This window comes from Carcharhinus amblyrhynchos, chromosome 3, assembly GCF_965287045.1.
Source record: "Carcharhinus amblyrhynchos chromosome 3, sCarAmb.v2.hapA, whole genome shotgun sequence".
Lineage (NCBI taxonomy): Eukaryota > Metazoa > Chordata > Chondrichthyes > Carcharhiniformes > Carcharhinidae > Carcharhinus > Carcharhinus amblyrhynchos.
Genome location: NC_137326.1, coordinates 76,146,130 through 76,162,870, shown reverse-complemented (window position 1 = coordinate 76,162,870; position 16,741 = coordinate 76,146,130). Strand labels below are relative to the sequence as shown.

Below are 16,741 nucleotides of genomic sequence, written 5' to 3'. Positions count from 1 at the left end.
CTCTCGCTCTCCACCGCTCACTCTCTCTCTCTCTCGCTCTCCACCGCTCACTCTCTCTCTCTCTCGCTCTCCACCGCTCTCTCTCGCTCACTTGGTTTAAGGGTGGAGTCAGCCATATTACAGAAGCAGTAAGCCTCAGGTGTTAGATACATGATTGAAAACACATCTTGGGATCAAACTGACAAAGTTCAAGCAGCCTGGTTCAGGCAGTAGCCAGGTAGTGGGATGAAGTCAGTAGCTACAGTGGAGTTTGTGGCAGGAACTGAAAACAACTTTCAGCTTCTCCATATTTAATTTGAGCAAATTCTGCTCATCTAGCACTGGATTTCAGAAAAGGTTGAATGTCATCCATGTTGTTACAGATTCCATCTCCAGTCACATCTCATAAAGAATTCCATGATCTAATAATTCGCCATCTAAAAACACTTCTTCTAACTTCTACCTTCATTCCTTAAGAGAGCCCTTGGTATGCACCTTCCTTTATATAAATTTACCAAACACTGAACCTTCCTCACTAACTGTTCTCTCAAATCCCACTATGATTTTGAAAGGGTTTGTTAGATTATAACCTTCTCCATTTCAATAAAAGAAAGAATCCATTTTCCCAACATTTCTTTTCAACTATAACCTCTTATCCCTGGGAATACCACTCCTCCACTTCAGTCCCAAAGTCAAAACGTGTTCACCTGGAATTACCTGACAGCACAAATTTTGATGCAATGACCTGGAACAAGAAGCCTGGAAAGTCACTTCAATTCGCTAACTTGCATTTATATAGCACTTGGAGGTATTAAATCACAATGTATGACAAGATGCTTCACAGGGACATAATTCAGACAAAAATAGTCACCAAACCACTGAGACAGTTATGAGAACCGGTAATTAAAAACGTCGGCAAACTGGTAGATTTCAACAAGGTCCTTAAACCAGATGAGCGAGAGAGCAGTGGAGAGAGAGAGAGCAGTGGAGAGCGGGCGCGAGCGGCGGGCAGCCAGAGGGCGCGAGCGGCGGGCAGCCAGAGGGCGCGAGCGGCGGGCAGCCAGAGGGCGCGAGCGGCGGGCAGCCAGAGGGCGCGAGCGGCGGAGACAGACAGAGACAGAGAAACAGAGAGACGTTTAGAAAGGAACAGTTGCTGATGGTAGGACGACGGTGAGGCAGAGTTTTGATCTGCAACTCAGCCAGTCAAGGGTTAAGAGGAATGGCAGGGAAGTGGAATGAAATGTGCAACCAGGTCAACCATGACCTTATTCAATGGCAGAGCAGGTTTGAGGGGATAGATGGTCTACTCCTGCTCCTAGCTCTTCTGTTTTTATAGAAACACAAAATCAAATTGAATGGTTCAGTCCATTAATTTCCTTTACCTTCTCAGAGGATGTGTCTGGAGTGGCATCATGTGCTTTCTGTGTGAAGATGATGTTGAACACAGCATGAGATCGACTACTTGTCTCATTCATGTTTGTGGCTGCCACCGTTCTGAGGAGAGAGAAAAGAATCTGAGGGTGACCTCTCCCTCTTTCACATGCATTTCTTCACAGAGTTGCCTCTCACTTTCACTTATCCTGACATTGTCACTTCTTTTATCCTCATCTTTCAAATTCAAGAGTTAATACTCTTTTTATTGACTTTTACTGGCCATATTCTCTGGATGAGTCAGAGTTAATAAATGTCAATATGCTACAACAGGTAAATTAGTATTTAGTGAAATGTCAATAAGTCCAATATAATTAAACAAGTAACAACGAAAGTTGTGGGGCAATATTCTTCCATGGGGTTCAAGAGGGTTATACTTCTCATTACATATGTAAGGGCAAAAAGTCTCGAATGAATGACAGTAAAGTCAACATTTTCATCAATTGTGGACGTGGAGACAATGTTTTTCATAAGGTGATATAGGGGCAATAGTGACTGGGTGTCTCAATCATCTCTATGAGTCAGTTTAACCTAATCCACGAAGAGAAAAGCGAAAGGATTTAATCAGCCGTCATGTTCCACAACTGCCCCCATCCATCTGCACCCCACAATTTTAGACTCCATTGACCACTTGATGGATGAGATTAAATTCACCACACTCTCATTCTTACTGAGAACACAGTGGTCAGTCAATTAGCTGTCAGCCTGTCAGTTTGGGGGCAACAGTTTGAAGAAATACTGCCGGAAACAATACCTAATGCTGTTGCTACCACCCGTATCTTCCAGTTAAAGCCCAGTGTAGGGAAACAGTCTATCAGTAATGATCAATCTGTGGAGATGGAGGAAACACCTTGGCTGGAATTTTCCCAAATAAGTTCTAAGTGTTGAAATCCCATGAAAACTGGAGTAATTCACACAGTTTTTTTTTCAGTGGGTGTTCAGAGAAGAATCTCCCACACTCTGTGCACTGCAGAGGCTGCCAGCATAAATATCATGTGGGCGGGCCCTATTCCCACTGGAGAGGCCAGCAGCATAGTGCTGAGCGTGACACAGTGCATGCGACAATCTGTCAGCGCCAACATCGGCTGATGCACAGTAGCCCACACTGCGAACCTCCTGATTGCTGACCAGCTCCATGACTCCGACAACACAATTGGCCCAGTAGCACAGCGGTTAGCATTGCTGATTCACAGTTCCAGCAACCTGGGTTCGATTCCCAGCTTGGGTCACTGTCTGTGTGGAGTTTGCACATTCTCTTCGTGTCTGTGTGGGTTTCCTCCAGGTGCTCCGGTTTCCTCCCACAATCCAAAGATGTGGGGGTTAGGTTGATTGGCCACGCTAAAATTGCCCCTTAGTATCCTGAGATGTGTAGGTTAAGGGGATTAGCAGGTAAATGTGTAGGGATATGGGAGTAGGGCCTGGGTGGGATTGTGGACTCAATAAGCCAGATGGCCTCTTTCTGCATTGTAGGGTTTCTACGATTCTAACACTGGATCTCTATCCCCCCCAACAGCCCAATTACTGACTCCCCAAACATTCCCAGATCAGCCCCGATCCCCCACTCCCAGCCTGCTCCAATCTCAGCCCTCTCCCACAATTCCCCCTCACCCCATCCCACCCTCCCCCAACAGCAGGCTGACCCCGCTCCCAAATACTGGCCTTCCCCTACCTATCCTGTCCGCAAAGTGGCAGCACGATCCCCATCCAATCGATTGCCCCACCCGGCCCCGCCCCAATTGGCCATTCCCTCATGGCATTACCCCATGTCCCCTGGGCATTGGCACTTTGTCCCTTGGATAAAGTGCATTAGGTGTCCTTATTTCAAGGTGCCAATGTTTAGGGGGCACCCATCCACCGCCCAGCCCCCTGGGGAGTCCCGATTGCCCCCTCTTCACTCCAATCGGGATGGGCGGCTAGTTCCCCATTAGTGGGGAGCTACTGTAGTCCCCACTTGTGTGAACCACTCTTGAGGGGGTAGGGGGGCAGGGGGAGAGGCTGAGATGCTAACAGGCCTGGAGACTTCCATCCTGGGCCTGCTAATTATATCTTAAATGGTCGTTTGAATACAATTTAATGTCTTTGTGCCTCCTCGCCGATCTCCAGCACAGAGCTGACACCGCTGGAAATCCAGCACAGGAAGACACTACCGAGGCAGGAACGCATGCGTGAACCTTGTGAATTGACCGACACAAGAATCTCCTGGCCCGTTGCACTATAAAATTAGCGCAGTGGGATGGGAGAATCACCCCCTATATATTTTTTATTCATTCATGGAATGTGGGCACCACTGGCCGGGCCAGCCTTTATCACCTGTCCCTAATGGTATTTGAGAAGCTGGTGGTGAGCTGAAATGTTTAGATGTAAATTAGAGAGATTTATATTTGAAAATAACATTTTAAGATGAGCACGGGTAATTTAAAACAAGCTGTAGCAAGCTTTGGAGGAACTGGCGATTTTGGATTTCTGGTTCCCAAAGCGCACCACCAGTGCCCATGTCTGGGTTTTGTCTGCTAATAAATAGAGACTAACTTCTATAATTAGTCAATAATTCCATTTTTGCTGTATTACACAACTACCAGAATGATAGAGGGTGACCCTGGTCTTTATTTTTTTGATGATTCCTATATTCTCTAAGGCAGGAGGTAGCCAGTTCCTCATACCTGGCCTTGTTGCCTGAGTCCATGAGGTCCGATATGTCATTGTAGGAGGTGACAGCGAGTTTGGACAGATCCTCCACATAAGGGCCGAGGATTGGGTGCTCCCGAACACGAAGGTTTCCTTTGGTCTTGGGATTCAGGAGATCTCGCACGCGCTCACAGTAAATCTCCATATAACTGACCTGGGGAACACAGCAAGAAGGTCACACACATAACAGAACACCAGAACCGTGGTGACCACAGTCAGCCAGAGAAACAAGTCTCTCTTGTCCAACCCTATTCAGTGAATGACCCTTCACTTGAGGAAGAATGATTGGACCCTTGCACTGCATTTTTACTAATGCTTGCTTTAGGAGGATGAGATACACCTACTCCTTCATTCAGAAAAAACCTCTTACTCCCCATTTGCTGACACTGTAGCAAACACTGACCATGTCGAAACTCAGGCCTGAAACACTCTGGACAGGATTTTTCAGGCACGTTCGCCCCAAAACCAGAAAATCCCATCCAAAATCAATAGACCTTCGCATGTCCGCCCTTGCCCACCAGGATTTCCATGGCAGGTGGGACAGGAAAATTCTGCCATTTGTCTGCTGGAGATTGGCAGCATGAACCAAATTGACTACACTGGGGTGAGACGTTATGTGGGAAGTGGTGGTACAGTGGTATTGTTGCTAACTAGTAATCCAGAGACCCAAGATAATGCTCTGGAAACACGAGTTCGGATGCCACATGGCAGGTTTCCTCTGGGTGCTCTGGTTTCTTCCACAGTCCAAAAATGGGTGGGTTAGGGGTACTAATGGGGTAAATACATGGGGTTAACTGGGTTAGGGTGGGGAGAGAGCCTGGGTCAGATACTCTGTCACAGAATCAGTGCAGACTTGATGGGCTAATTGGTCTTCTTTTGTACGGTAGGGATTCTATGAAAGGTTAGTATATTAACTCATTGTGTGTCCTGCAGACATTAATGTACCTGTAAGCACTGAAATAACCAGTCATATGATTCATTCATGCCCAAGACTGACAGCACTCAGGTCAGTGCTCCCAGTTCGAGTACAATGAAGAGTCAAGCTCCCTCATCAACAACATGATGACTGCATTAGGTGTCCTTTATTTGCAGGTGTCATTCAGCATTGACTACTGAAGTGCACTCGCTACCAATATGATATCTTTCCCATTTACCACATCCTATCGGAATGGCGTTGCCGACTGGCATTGAATTATGGGCAGGTTTGGCTTGCAGGCCGTGGTCTTAGAAACAGAATAGGCTAACAACGTTTTGTAAAGCAGACAATTTAGTCCGAGGAGTGAGCAATTATTTTACCACTAACGTTCGCTATGAGATCTTTGAAGAATAAATCTGATGATGCAAGATGTGATGTCCTTGCCCCGAATGTGCACTATATTTAATTACAGCCAATGGCAGGATGAAGCGTAATTTGAGATAGAAAGCTTCACTCTTACCTCCACTGAGTACGAGAGGTTGGCATTTGCACTGTCATTAATTCGGGCAAAAAGATCTTCACATAGCTGGGGAAAGAGAAAGATGAAAGAGAAAATATCAAAATATCACCTGTAACTACTGTGAACTCTTCAAATTCAGGGCACCTAAGAGACTGCATTAAGTGTCCTTTATTTGCAGGTATCCTTATTTCAAAATGATGTTCTGTGTATAGTAAAGCAAGGAGAGCCAAACATCCTGGAATTGATTTCATCTCCTGCAGAGTTCCTTCCTCTTACTCATCTGGGATTGTGCCTAATCCCCGTGACCTATCAGTGGAATGTGAATTCAATTTATTCTCTGTTTGTTGAGCTTCCCAGTTCGTTGACTTCCTGGGATCCTTTTCCATTCAGGGAATGATCACATATTCCTGGGTTCTGCTAAGTTAGCAACCTGCTGTAATCAGGCATAGTTTTTGAGGGGATCCCAGCCAAATTATGGCGATTAATATCCTTCAGACCCTTGTCAGGAACTCTCTCCACATGCCACTTCTGGGCATGAATCAGAGGTTGTTAGCAACTCATTCATACCACTGCAGTGAGCTGTGACTTTCCAGTCACTGTTACTGATCCTCACTCTCTCCGCCGGTGGGGAGGGCTTAGGTTGGGTATTGCATTTGTCGGTAACACACCATGCCTGTTGCTTGACAGTCTGAGCCTTTATTCTCCTGCTCAACTAATCTCACATATTGCACCCATGCTCCTCTATTGTGTTCTTAATATCATTTTACATTTGAAACATGTGGTGAACCATCCCACAATCTCATTGTCTTCAGTTTAAGAATCTTGCTGCACCCCTCTCCCTTTGTCCTTTCATTTTACTGTTGGTCTCTCTCTGTGTCACTCTCACACCTTGTTGCTGCTGCTCCTGGCTCTGTGAAGAATGATGGTGCCCATCCCCTGAACCCTCTAACTCCCCAAACTCCTGACTCCTTGTCACCTCTCTTTCCTCTCTCCTACTCTCTCTCTCACTTCACATTCCACAGCCTATATTTCTTTCCCCCATTTCAGACAGCCCCATTACAAATGCTGAGACCAATCCCCCACCCAATTTTAGAGATCACAATCATCCACCTCTGCCCCCAATACAACACGAAGCCCCCCTCCCGCAAATCCTGTTTGGATTCCTTACTCACACAATCCCACCTCAGTATACATCCCTGACCCTCCAACATCACCCCCCATTACTCCCCCCACCCCCACCCGGTATGGATTTCTGACTGTCCAACACCCCTACCCATATGGATTCCTGACTCTCCAACATCTCCCCCTCCCTCCCACTCCCCACTGGTATGGATTCCTGACTCTCCAAATCCCCCTCCTACTAGCCTGACTTCATTCCAGATAGTGGTAAACTCTGCCATTAGTAATTGGCTGACATCACGTGGGACGGTGGGGAGGGCGTACACTGTGGTGGGAAATGTAATCCAATGATCACTACCTAAATGCAACACCCTGGAGGTTGAATCCCCTCTCAGTTCAGGTTGGTGCAGATCCCATGGGGAGTTCTTTACCCAGAATCCACAGCAGCATGGGAAGTTCTCTATCGCTGAGCTGTGCTCAATATCTGGGACATAGGGATTTCTCTGCTGCTACGGTTGTTGAGAAAAATAATCTCCAGGATTTAAGATCCAGTTTCTTTTCACCCACTGTCACCTCACACGTATCCATAGTTCCTGTGTTCGCAATTACAAATGGACTCAATGATTTGTCCAGGAAACATCCATATCATTCATTGCACCATAATGTTCTGACATTATGCACCTTCTGTCGATTTTGCCTGTCTATCCATTGACGGGACTGGACACAATAGGTTCTCATGGACTGTGCCTTCCAAATGGAATTGGGGAGAGGGGAAGCTCATTGTGGGAGATATAATGGGGCCTGTATTTGAAATAAATGTTTTGAGGTCAAATTATTTTCAATGTGGCCAACCTCAGATCGTAGTTCCCAGGAAGGTGTCCCCTATTTAACATCCTCAATGCTATTCTCGTTGGACTGGCTTAAATATAGCCCACAATCTCTGTGGGATAGATGTATCCTGTTGCAGTGAAGTGGATCCTGAAGAGAGAGATTTCACTGTGGCAGCACTCAGTAGCAACAGCAGGTGGTGCTCCAGAGCTCCCCAGCACTGAACACACCTGGGAAAATACCTTGGCCTATCCAGGGAAACAGTGTTCAATATCAAACCAAACTACCGCCACTTCACACTGAGGCAAGCTCAGAGTCCACCCTTACAAATGGTATCTCATAATTAGGCTCTTCCTCAAATAACTGAAATTGACATCAGATTGCAGAGATATTTGTGAAACTGTCCAGCATCTGACCCAATAGATTTATTAACTGGACAGCACAGTAGCACAGTGATTAGCACTGCTGTTTCACAGCACCAGGGACCCAGGTTTGATTCCTGGCTTGGGTCACTGTCTGTGTGCAGTTTGCACTTTCTCCCCGTATCTGCATGGGTTCCTCCGGGTGCTCCAGTTTCCTCCCACAGTCCAAAGATTTGCGGGTTAGGTGGATTGGCCATGCTAAAATTGACCTTAGCATCAGGGGGACTAACTAGGATAAATGCATGGAATGATGGACATAGGGCCTGGGTGGGATTGTGTTCAGTCAATAGGCTGAATGGTCTCCTTTGGCACAGTAGGATTCTGTGATTACATCTGTAAAAGGTGGAAATTAGCATAAATTCAAAATTTACATGGATACACTCCAGACTGGCGGATACGGTGATTACACAGGCCGTACTGGGGGACACGGTGAATATATGAACTGTGCTGAGAAGGTAAGATTCCATCATGGCTTTATCTTTTAGCACTGGCTGTAATGCTCGCAAGCGAAGCTACCACATGGAGTTTAGCCTGACTCCTTCAGTTGACAGACTCGGGTTTTACCTGAGGGATGATTCCCTGCTGCTCCTTCTCCTGTTTGCCCATCATGGTGTAGGATTTCCCTGCCCCAGTCTGCCCATAGGCGAAGATACAGACATTGTAGCCCTCAAAGGCGTGCTCCAGCATCTCCTCTCCAATATCTCGGTACACCTGCTGTTGTGAGGCATAGTTGATGTCTGCAGGCTGGAATTCAGACAACAGATGATCACAGTTAGAGCAGGCCGAGGCTTCCTCCTTCAATAACTCCATCTCAATCTCAACCATCTATCACTTGTAAATAACGTGCTTTCCTTTAAAAACCTGGCTGTCATTGTGACACTGACACACCAAGGCATTCTTCTATCTCTGGAGATTGATTTGTTCTGAGGGGTTTGATTCCTACTTTGTGTGACAGTGAGCACAAAAGGTCCTGAGGAAAATCAATCATCAGCAAAAAGGGCATAAACTCAACAGAAAAAACACTACCAGGCCAGATATAGCATGGGGTTAGATAGAGTAAAACTCCCTCTACGCTATCCTATTAAATACCCTCAGGACAGATAAGCAATGAGTTAGATACAGAGTGAGGCTCACTCTATACTGGAAATGAGGCAGTGAAGGGCTGGGGGTTATGCAGTCTGGGAGCTACTTACTTCCCTCCATTCTGTGTGAGCTGCTACATACCGTGGTGTGGGACCAGTAGGAATAGTCAAAGTTGAAACTCTTGGGGGCCTCCTTGGGTTGCTTCGGATTAACAATTGCTGCAAGAGAACAGAAGAGACAAAAGACAAGGAGGCATGTATCAGTACGTCATTCAAATAATTCCCACCATATCCAGTCACACTCAATGTAGTGAAATAATTCAAGGCATTGTACAAATGTGATCACAAGTGGGCACTGGACACCAGTCAGAGGAAGTTATGGGAGGATTGATGCAAAAGGTTTCACCCATGAATCCATTATTATCCATGTCTCTGGGTCAGAAGATTGATGGTTCAAGTCCCACTTCATCCTGGCTTATACTGCAGTGCAGAGATACAGTCTTTCAAATGGGACTTTAAACTGAGGCCTCCGTTTGCCTTTTCAAATGGGTATAAATGACCCCACAACAGTACTGGAAGAGAAGCAGAGGGGAAGGGTAAGTTTCCTCTGGTGACTTAGTCCAAATTCATCCTTCAACAACCATTTATAAAATCGGTGATCTGGTCATTTACCTGGCATCTGCTTGTGGGATCTTGCTGTGTGCAAATCTGCTGCTGCATTTTCTTCATTGAAACAGTGGCTACACCCAAAAGATATTTTATTGATGTTTTGGATGTCCCAATGAAAAACTTTTGCAATTATATCACGAAAGCAGAGGAACCTAAAGGAGAGGCCTCACCTATCTGCTGGATGCTTGGTGCTCAGGACAGGGACATTCTTTGCCAGCATTCAGTACTGGTAGCTGGCAAAACATGCCCAATCAAGCTAGTGCACAAAGACCATCAGGATCTTCTCTGTAAAATTCCATCACCAAATATATGTGATGGATATGGATACTATCTCCCTCTCACTGCATTGCTCATACATTGATCTCAATTGAGCATTTAATTCCTTCAGAAAAAAATAATCGTATGAAAACTATTAAAATTGAAGAGTGGAGTCAGGAACTTTCTGGAAGCATCTACTCCCTTCATGTTGGTGTGGCAAGGTGAGCAAGAAGAGAGAGGAAAATGGAGTGGACAATCTACATATGAATCCAAGAATGGTCAGGTGGTAAGCCTGTGAAGGGGTTCAGGTCAGACTCTGCCTCATTTAAGAGTCACATTTCATCTGCGGAGACACAGTAGACAATGGAACAAAAGCAGAATACCACAGGAACTGGGAATCCAAAAATAAAACAGAAAACACTGAAAGGCTGGTGGTCTCTACGTGAAGAAAAATGATGATCAAACGTTGGCCGTGATCTGTGGATTTATTCTTAATTACATTCACATTTTACTTCTCACATTGTACTTGACCAATTAACTGCACAGACCATTTGTCTCAGTCTTCGAATCTGTAACATTTCCTGCACTATTTCCTTCCTCCTCCCCAAACTACATTGAACCATATTTCAACAGGTCTGGCAGCATCTGTGAAGAGGGAATGTTTCCAATTAGATAAACCTGGGTTAGAATTGGGAATACTTTGAGATGTAACAGTTTCAAAGCAAGGCAAGGAAAGGGGCGAGGAGAGGAAAGATCTGAGATCGGGTAGATGATGGAAGCCAAGGAGAAGAGGAACCTGTAATGACCTATGTTAGGGGTTGTGGGTTTTAACAGAAAGTAAAGAACGTGGTTTGTACATGTGGAATCAGACAGATACACAACAGGTTTTATTGAAGAGCTGCTCTCTCTGCATCAAGTCCAAAACGGAAAGTAAAACAGAAGCCTCCGCAAGACCCTAACAACACCGCCATCAAATTATGCAATCAGCTCTTAAAACAACCTCCAACCTTTCCAAATATATAGCAGGATCCTAATGCGGTTCGGGGAGGAGGAAGGAAATAGTGCAGGAAATGTTACAGATTCGAAGACTGAGACAAATGGTCTGTGCAGTTAATTGGTCAAGTACAACGTGAGAAGTAAAATGTGAATGTAATTAAGAACAAATCGACAGATCACGGCCAATGTTTGATCATCATTTTTCTTCATGTAGAGACCACCAGACTTGACCCCTAGGTTTAAGATAGGTCTCACTTCTCAATTCTGTTAAAATGTCTCCAAAAGATTTCACAATAATCCAGTTGTGGATATCCATACTTCAGTGGAGAAACTATTCAGATTTCCATCAGTATCTCAGCCCTGTGAATCTGTTATTCTAAACCATGCTGATCTCTCAGTTAGATCCTCCACTTGTGCCTCATTCTCAGCAATCCATATTTCTACATATATGTTATATATTACTGAAAAGAAAGGTATATTGTCAAAGCTTTTCATCTTGCACTCAACAGGACAAATGCAAGAGTGCCAAATTTCAAAAAGCCACAAAAATTTGCACTACAGGAGAAAAGGGTATTGACTGATTGGCCAAGGCATTGCCATGGAAAAAGCATTGGGGAACTACAGGCACCTCAAGATCCCATGCAGTTCGAAAAATGCACATGGCTTAAGCATTTTCCTTTTTTTTTCAGAGAATGGGTCCTTGCATGTCAACATGCGTCCCTCCGAGAAAGCATAAATGAACGACATTACAAGATTTACCAATAAATTGGGTGTTGGTGTAAGCTGTTTGTGTGTTCAAATTGCTTAGCAAGCACTGCCCAATCACGGAAAAATGGGAGACAGGGGAATCTGTAGTTTCCTGTTGTTTTCTCTATGCCACTGCCTTGGCCAAGCAGAGTCAACTTGATAACCAGTATTCATTTCTCCTGTGGTATAAATTGCTGTAATTGTTTGAAATTTGGTAGTCTTGTGTCTGTCCTGATGAGTGCATGGCAAAGGTTTCGATAACATGTCTTTCTTCATCAGCATTATTCAAGTTCTGTACCACCAAACAATTGTTTTTATATAAATCTCAGATTTTCAGATTAGACATTAAACATCTGAGAGGTGTTTGTGAAATATCCTTTGGCACTTGTTGAAGATGAGCAGAGCATTCCCCAGTGTCCTGGTTAACATTTATCTCTCAACCTACAGCATCAGAACAAAACAAATTGACCATTTGTTTCATGGTTGTCTGTGAAATCTTGCTGTACACCATGTTGCCCTCTAAAACAATAAATACAAACCAGAGACGATTCAATGATCATGAAGCACTTTGAACATATGGAAGACACTAGATAAATACATTTAAAAACCAATCCTGAACTACAGCTTGCAACACCTTCCAGGGTAACTGCTCTCCTTGCCATGTTGCTACACCTTCCCTCACCAGTGTTCCACGCAGGATCTGGCTTGAGATTTGAATATCTGCTCTGGTAGTTCTAGGCATTCTAGGAGATATTTCATCACTTGAGATGCCTGCCCACAATTACAGATGACAGAATACAATTGGCTGTTTCCCCAAATCTGTGTGATGGCTTTGAAGTGGCTGACACCAGTCTGAAGTGATTGCATTACAGCCAAGGAGGCCTTGCTTCACGGGCAGCCAAGGAGGCCTTGCTTCACGGGCAGCCAAGGAGGCCTTGCTTCACGGGCAGCCAAGGAGGCCTTGCTTCACGGGCAGCCAAGGAGGCCTTGCTTCACGGGCAGCCAAGGAGGCCTTGCTTCACGGGCAGCCAAGGAGGCCTTGCTTCACGGGCAGCCAAGGAGGCCAGGTTTCACTGGCTCCTGATGAGAGGGATGCCTCTGGGTCATTAAACTACTCTGTGCCTTTGTCTGTAGATTGGTCTGCTGAGCAATCAGCAGAGCAGCAGATGTGGGAGTTACACGCTATGGGCTGGAAAGAAAGAAAGAAGCTGCCCCCTTAAACATGAGCCTCTCCATTGCAGGTTTTCTCTGGGAGAGGATGACAAGGATCACTGAACTGCTTTGACCTTTCGACTTCTTTGTATAATTCATCTCCCCGATGGAACAATACCTGCAAGTACAGATTGTCCACTTTACAAGGTAAACCAGTAATGGCTCCCCAAGCTGTGTTGAGGACAGGCTCCAGCTTCTTTGTGTGTTTGTTTTTCTAGAGCAGCATTTTTAAATAAAAACAAGATATGTTATTCTGTGCATAAAGCATCCAATGGTCCCTCCATTTTCTCTCTCTAACACACACATACTGACACAGAAGAGTCATCAATCTCTAGTGAGGACACCGTCTACAAACAGAGGGATAGCCTGAACAGAGATCACACTCATTAACTCATCCAACTGAACCATTCTGAGGTTTTGCATCATGTCCATCACCAATAACCTCACTGCAGCTACTTATTGTAACTTGAAACTTTAGACGATTAATCACAGGATATTAATTTAACCTTAGCTCAGATATACAGTGCGTCTGGAGGATGATGATAATCTTGGCTTCCGAATGCAATCGTGGCTTTATTAAAATGACTCCCACTGCAAACGAAATCTTGTGGTTGCCATGGAAATGGCAAGCAGGAAGGATTAGAGACGCTGGGATAGATCCAGACTTGAATGGCAATAAAAATCAAGAGAAATGCAAAACAGATAGTCGCTTCACATGGATGCACAAAGACTGGATCTAGATTACTGACCCCTTCATTAGGAAACACAAGTGGCTTGGTGGGACAGAGGATAAAATAACATTTGTGAGGAAGCTGTCACAGCTGCAACAGATATGGAACATTTTTGTCCAAGACTCTACTTTTACTTTTTCTTTCATGCGATGTGGCCCTCACTGGGCCAGCATTTATTGCCCATCCTTAATTGCCCTTGAACTGATCGGCTTGCTGGGCCATTTCAGAGGGCAGTTAAGAGACAACCACATTACAAGAAGGCCAGACCAGATAAGGACGTGAGTGAACCAGATGGGCTTTTACAAAAATCAGTGACAGTTTCATGGTCACCATTATTACCAAGGCTGGCTTTCAATTTCAGATTTTGTTTAATTCAATTTAAGTTCCATCGAGAACTCCGCATGTACTCAGAGCATTGACCTGGCCCAGTGAATTACTCATCCAATAACGTTACAACCGCAGTGAATGATGACAGCTTCCTATTACCCACCCTGACAAGCTATTGCTTGAACACTTGAATCTTCAGCTGGGAAAAAACAAAAATCAAATCAAAGTCATCACAACAACCCCCCGGGAGGGAATGCTTTCTGATGACTGGATCCTGGAACTTAGATCACCGAATGCTGAAGGTCTCTCAATGGCCAAATGTGATGCTGATGTGATCACATTAATGTCCTCACATTACAAGAAACACATGTTGCTAACAATAAACAAGCACATTGTTACAAGACCTATGGTTGTAACCGTGCCACAACCTTACACCATCAAATGTGGCTTGGTGATTTATGTGAAGACGAAACAACAGGCTTTACTGCAGTGCCAAGCAAGGAACAGAAAGTTACCTCCACAGCAGCTATCAAAATTGGAGAGAAGACCATTATCTATAAACCCCTTAAAACAAAGAATGACCTAATCCAGCTCTCCCCCCTCCTCAACACCCAACCATATAACATGGGAGACTTCGACATATTGAATGGAGCTACTATTCAAATGAGGAAGCCCTGACACTGGATGTTTATTTTGCGAGTGATGCCAAACATAAAGCAACTTTCTGATCAGCAAGGTGGAGGCCCCTGATCTCCCTATAAGCTTGTCCCCTATTCTCCTCCCAGACTTCTCAACATAGGCCAATTAAAAGCCATGTGGGAGTTGAAGACCATGTCATCAAAACAAGTGCCAAGATGGATCTACAAAGGAGGCAAACTAGTCTGTATTTACTGTAGCGGTGGAGAAAACCACCTCCTGTATCTCCCCGACAGCCTAACAGTACAATCGATTTGTGGTCACGATTATTTCTCAGAGTTTCAGAGTACAGTGTTGGAGCCCTAAGTGTGAAGCACTTTCTCAACAATATCAGCAAACTGGAGATCCAGCAGCAACCACAGCACTACCTGCACAACCACTGACAAGTATCATGCAAATCAGTCTGTCGAGCTTGGAACCTTCTGAGGAAACCTAGGAGCATCAAACCCAGCAAGGGCCACTAACCCAAAGGACAGCGCAAATGCAGTTGCTACCAAGCTACTGGTCAATTTAAAGGGATTCCTTGATAAACAAGCAAAAGACTAGGCAAAAAGCTCAGGGAAGCAATTTGCAAGTTGTCCAGCGTCTCCCCTACTCTCAAATTAATTTACCTTTGTGGAACCAGATACAGGCCTTGCAACCACAGAAATGAGGCAACACTGCCAGGAAGGATGGAGTCCAACTGGATATCATGCTGCACCATCTTGGCCCACTGGCAAAACAATGGCTACTGGCACGCTTTTCAAAAACAGCCACATTCTCCAAATCGGGTGCGAGGCCATGTTAACAGCACAAAAATCTGCCATGGTGGGCACCAGTAGAGAACACTGCAGGATATTCAAACCGGCATGAAACTGATTTTTGGGCCTTTTGTCAAATTCCCCTGTCCCCATCTGCCACTGAATCTGCCGACAGGGGCATGGGAGAATTCCACCCATTATCTCTGACTCAACATTGTAATAGCCATGGTGTAATCTCTTTGGCTCTTGCCCTCTCCCAAAGCATGTGCGCAATCCTCAGTAGAATATGGACAGTACATAGCTGATGTGGCCACTTTGATTCAAGTTTGAGGGTGACATCCTGGAGATACACACTCCCCAGTGCATATCTCCTGGAGATACGCGTTCTCCAAGGCGGCCTTCACGACACACGACAGCGCAGAGTCGCTGAGCAGAGACTGATAGCCAAGTTCCACACACATGAGGACGGTCTCAACAAGGATCTTGGGTTCATGTCACACTATCTGTAACCCCCGTGACTTGCCTGGGTTTGCAAAACCTCACTTACTTTACAGTCTAGAGACAATACACATCTCTTTAACCTGTGATCAGTGCTCCTTCCACTCACATTGTCGGCCACTTTAAGACTTGAACAGCAGGTTAGGTGTAAAGATTCGCATTCTAATCAGTAATCTGTAAACTGTCTGTGCTTTATATACTCTGTCTGAGGCCAGAACTCTCCATTCACCTGACGAAGGGACTAACCCCGAAAGCTAGTGAGTGTACTATCAAATAAATCAGTTGGACTTAAACCTGGTGTTGTCAGACTTCTTACTGTGATACACACTCTCCAACAGGGCATTTGCCTGGTTAGGGAACTTGGCAATAAAACTGTCACAACAGTTTCTGCTTCTCATGCCACACAAAAAGACAACAACCACTACGCCATCATCTCTCCTTAGCTTAATATTGGCCTCTTGAATTCTGCCTTAGTACGTGAGTGATTAAAAACAAGCTTCGTTCACAGAAAACATGCCCCATCTAAATTGCTGCAACAATTGATTGGCTGTTGGTGGGAAGTTACCAGAGAAGCCAAGCCAACGGATTTAAACAAGAAATTATTAAAAACAGAAAGACTTTAATTTGTAATGTGTTTTTCTTGACCGTATGTCATAAAGCATTTGTTACAATCCCAGTTGATATTATAACTGGATGGGAAGATCCCAAAATGGAATGCTGACTTAAAAGATCATAATGTATATTTTTTTCATAAAACACGGAGCAAAGTCACAGGACCACTAATTAGTTTTAACAAGAAAAAAAATTTATTAAACATGAAAAAATTGGGTAGTGATACAATACTCATTTACTTTCCCCTTATTTTATTAATTACACACAGATTTA

General features: G+C 44.7%; 1 protein-coding gene across 28 annotated transcripts in view; it reads right to left on the bottom strand.

Annotated features, from left to right (window-relative positions):
- The window catches only part of kif1aa (kinesin family member 1Aa), a 291,200-nt gene that overhangs the window by 185,675 nt on the left and 88,784 nt on the right, over positions 1-16,741 (bottom strand). For all 28 annotated transcript variants that reach the window (XM_080185350.1, XM_080185352.1, XM_080185353.1 and 25 more), the window contains exons 3-7: positions 9,125-9,201; positions 8,465-8,644; positions 5,532-5,597; positions 4,071-4,249; positions 1,362-1,473 (exon numbers count right to left, since the gene is read on the bottom strand). In XM_080185350.1, coding sequence (XP_080041476.1) covers positions 1,362-1,473; positions 4,071-4,249; positions 5,532-5,597; positions 8,465-8,644; positions 9,125-9,201 — 614 coding nt within the window. The remainder of the gene's footprint in view (positions 1-1,361; positions 1,474-4,070; positions 4,250-5,531; positions 5,598-8,464; positions 8,645-9,124; positions 9,202-16,741) is intronic.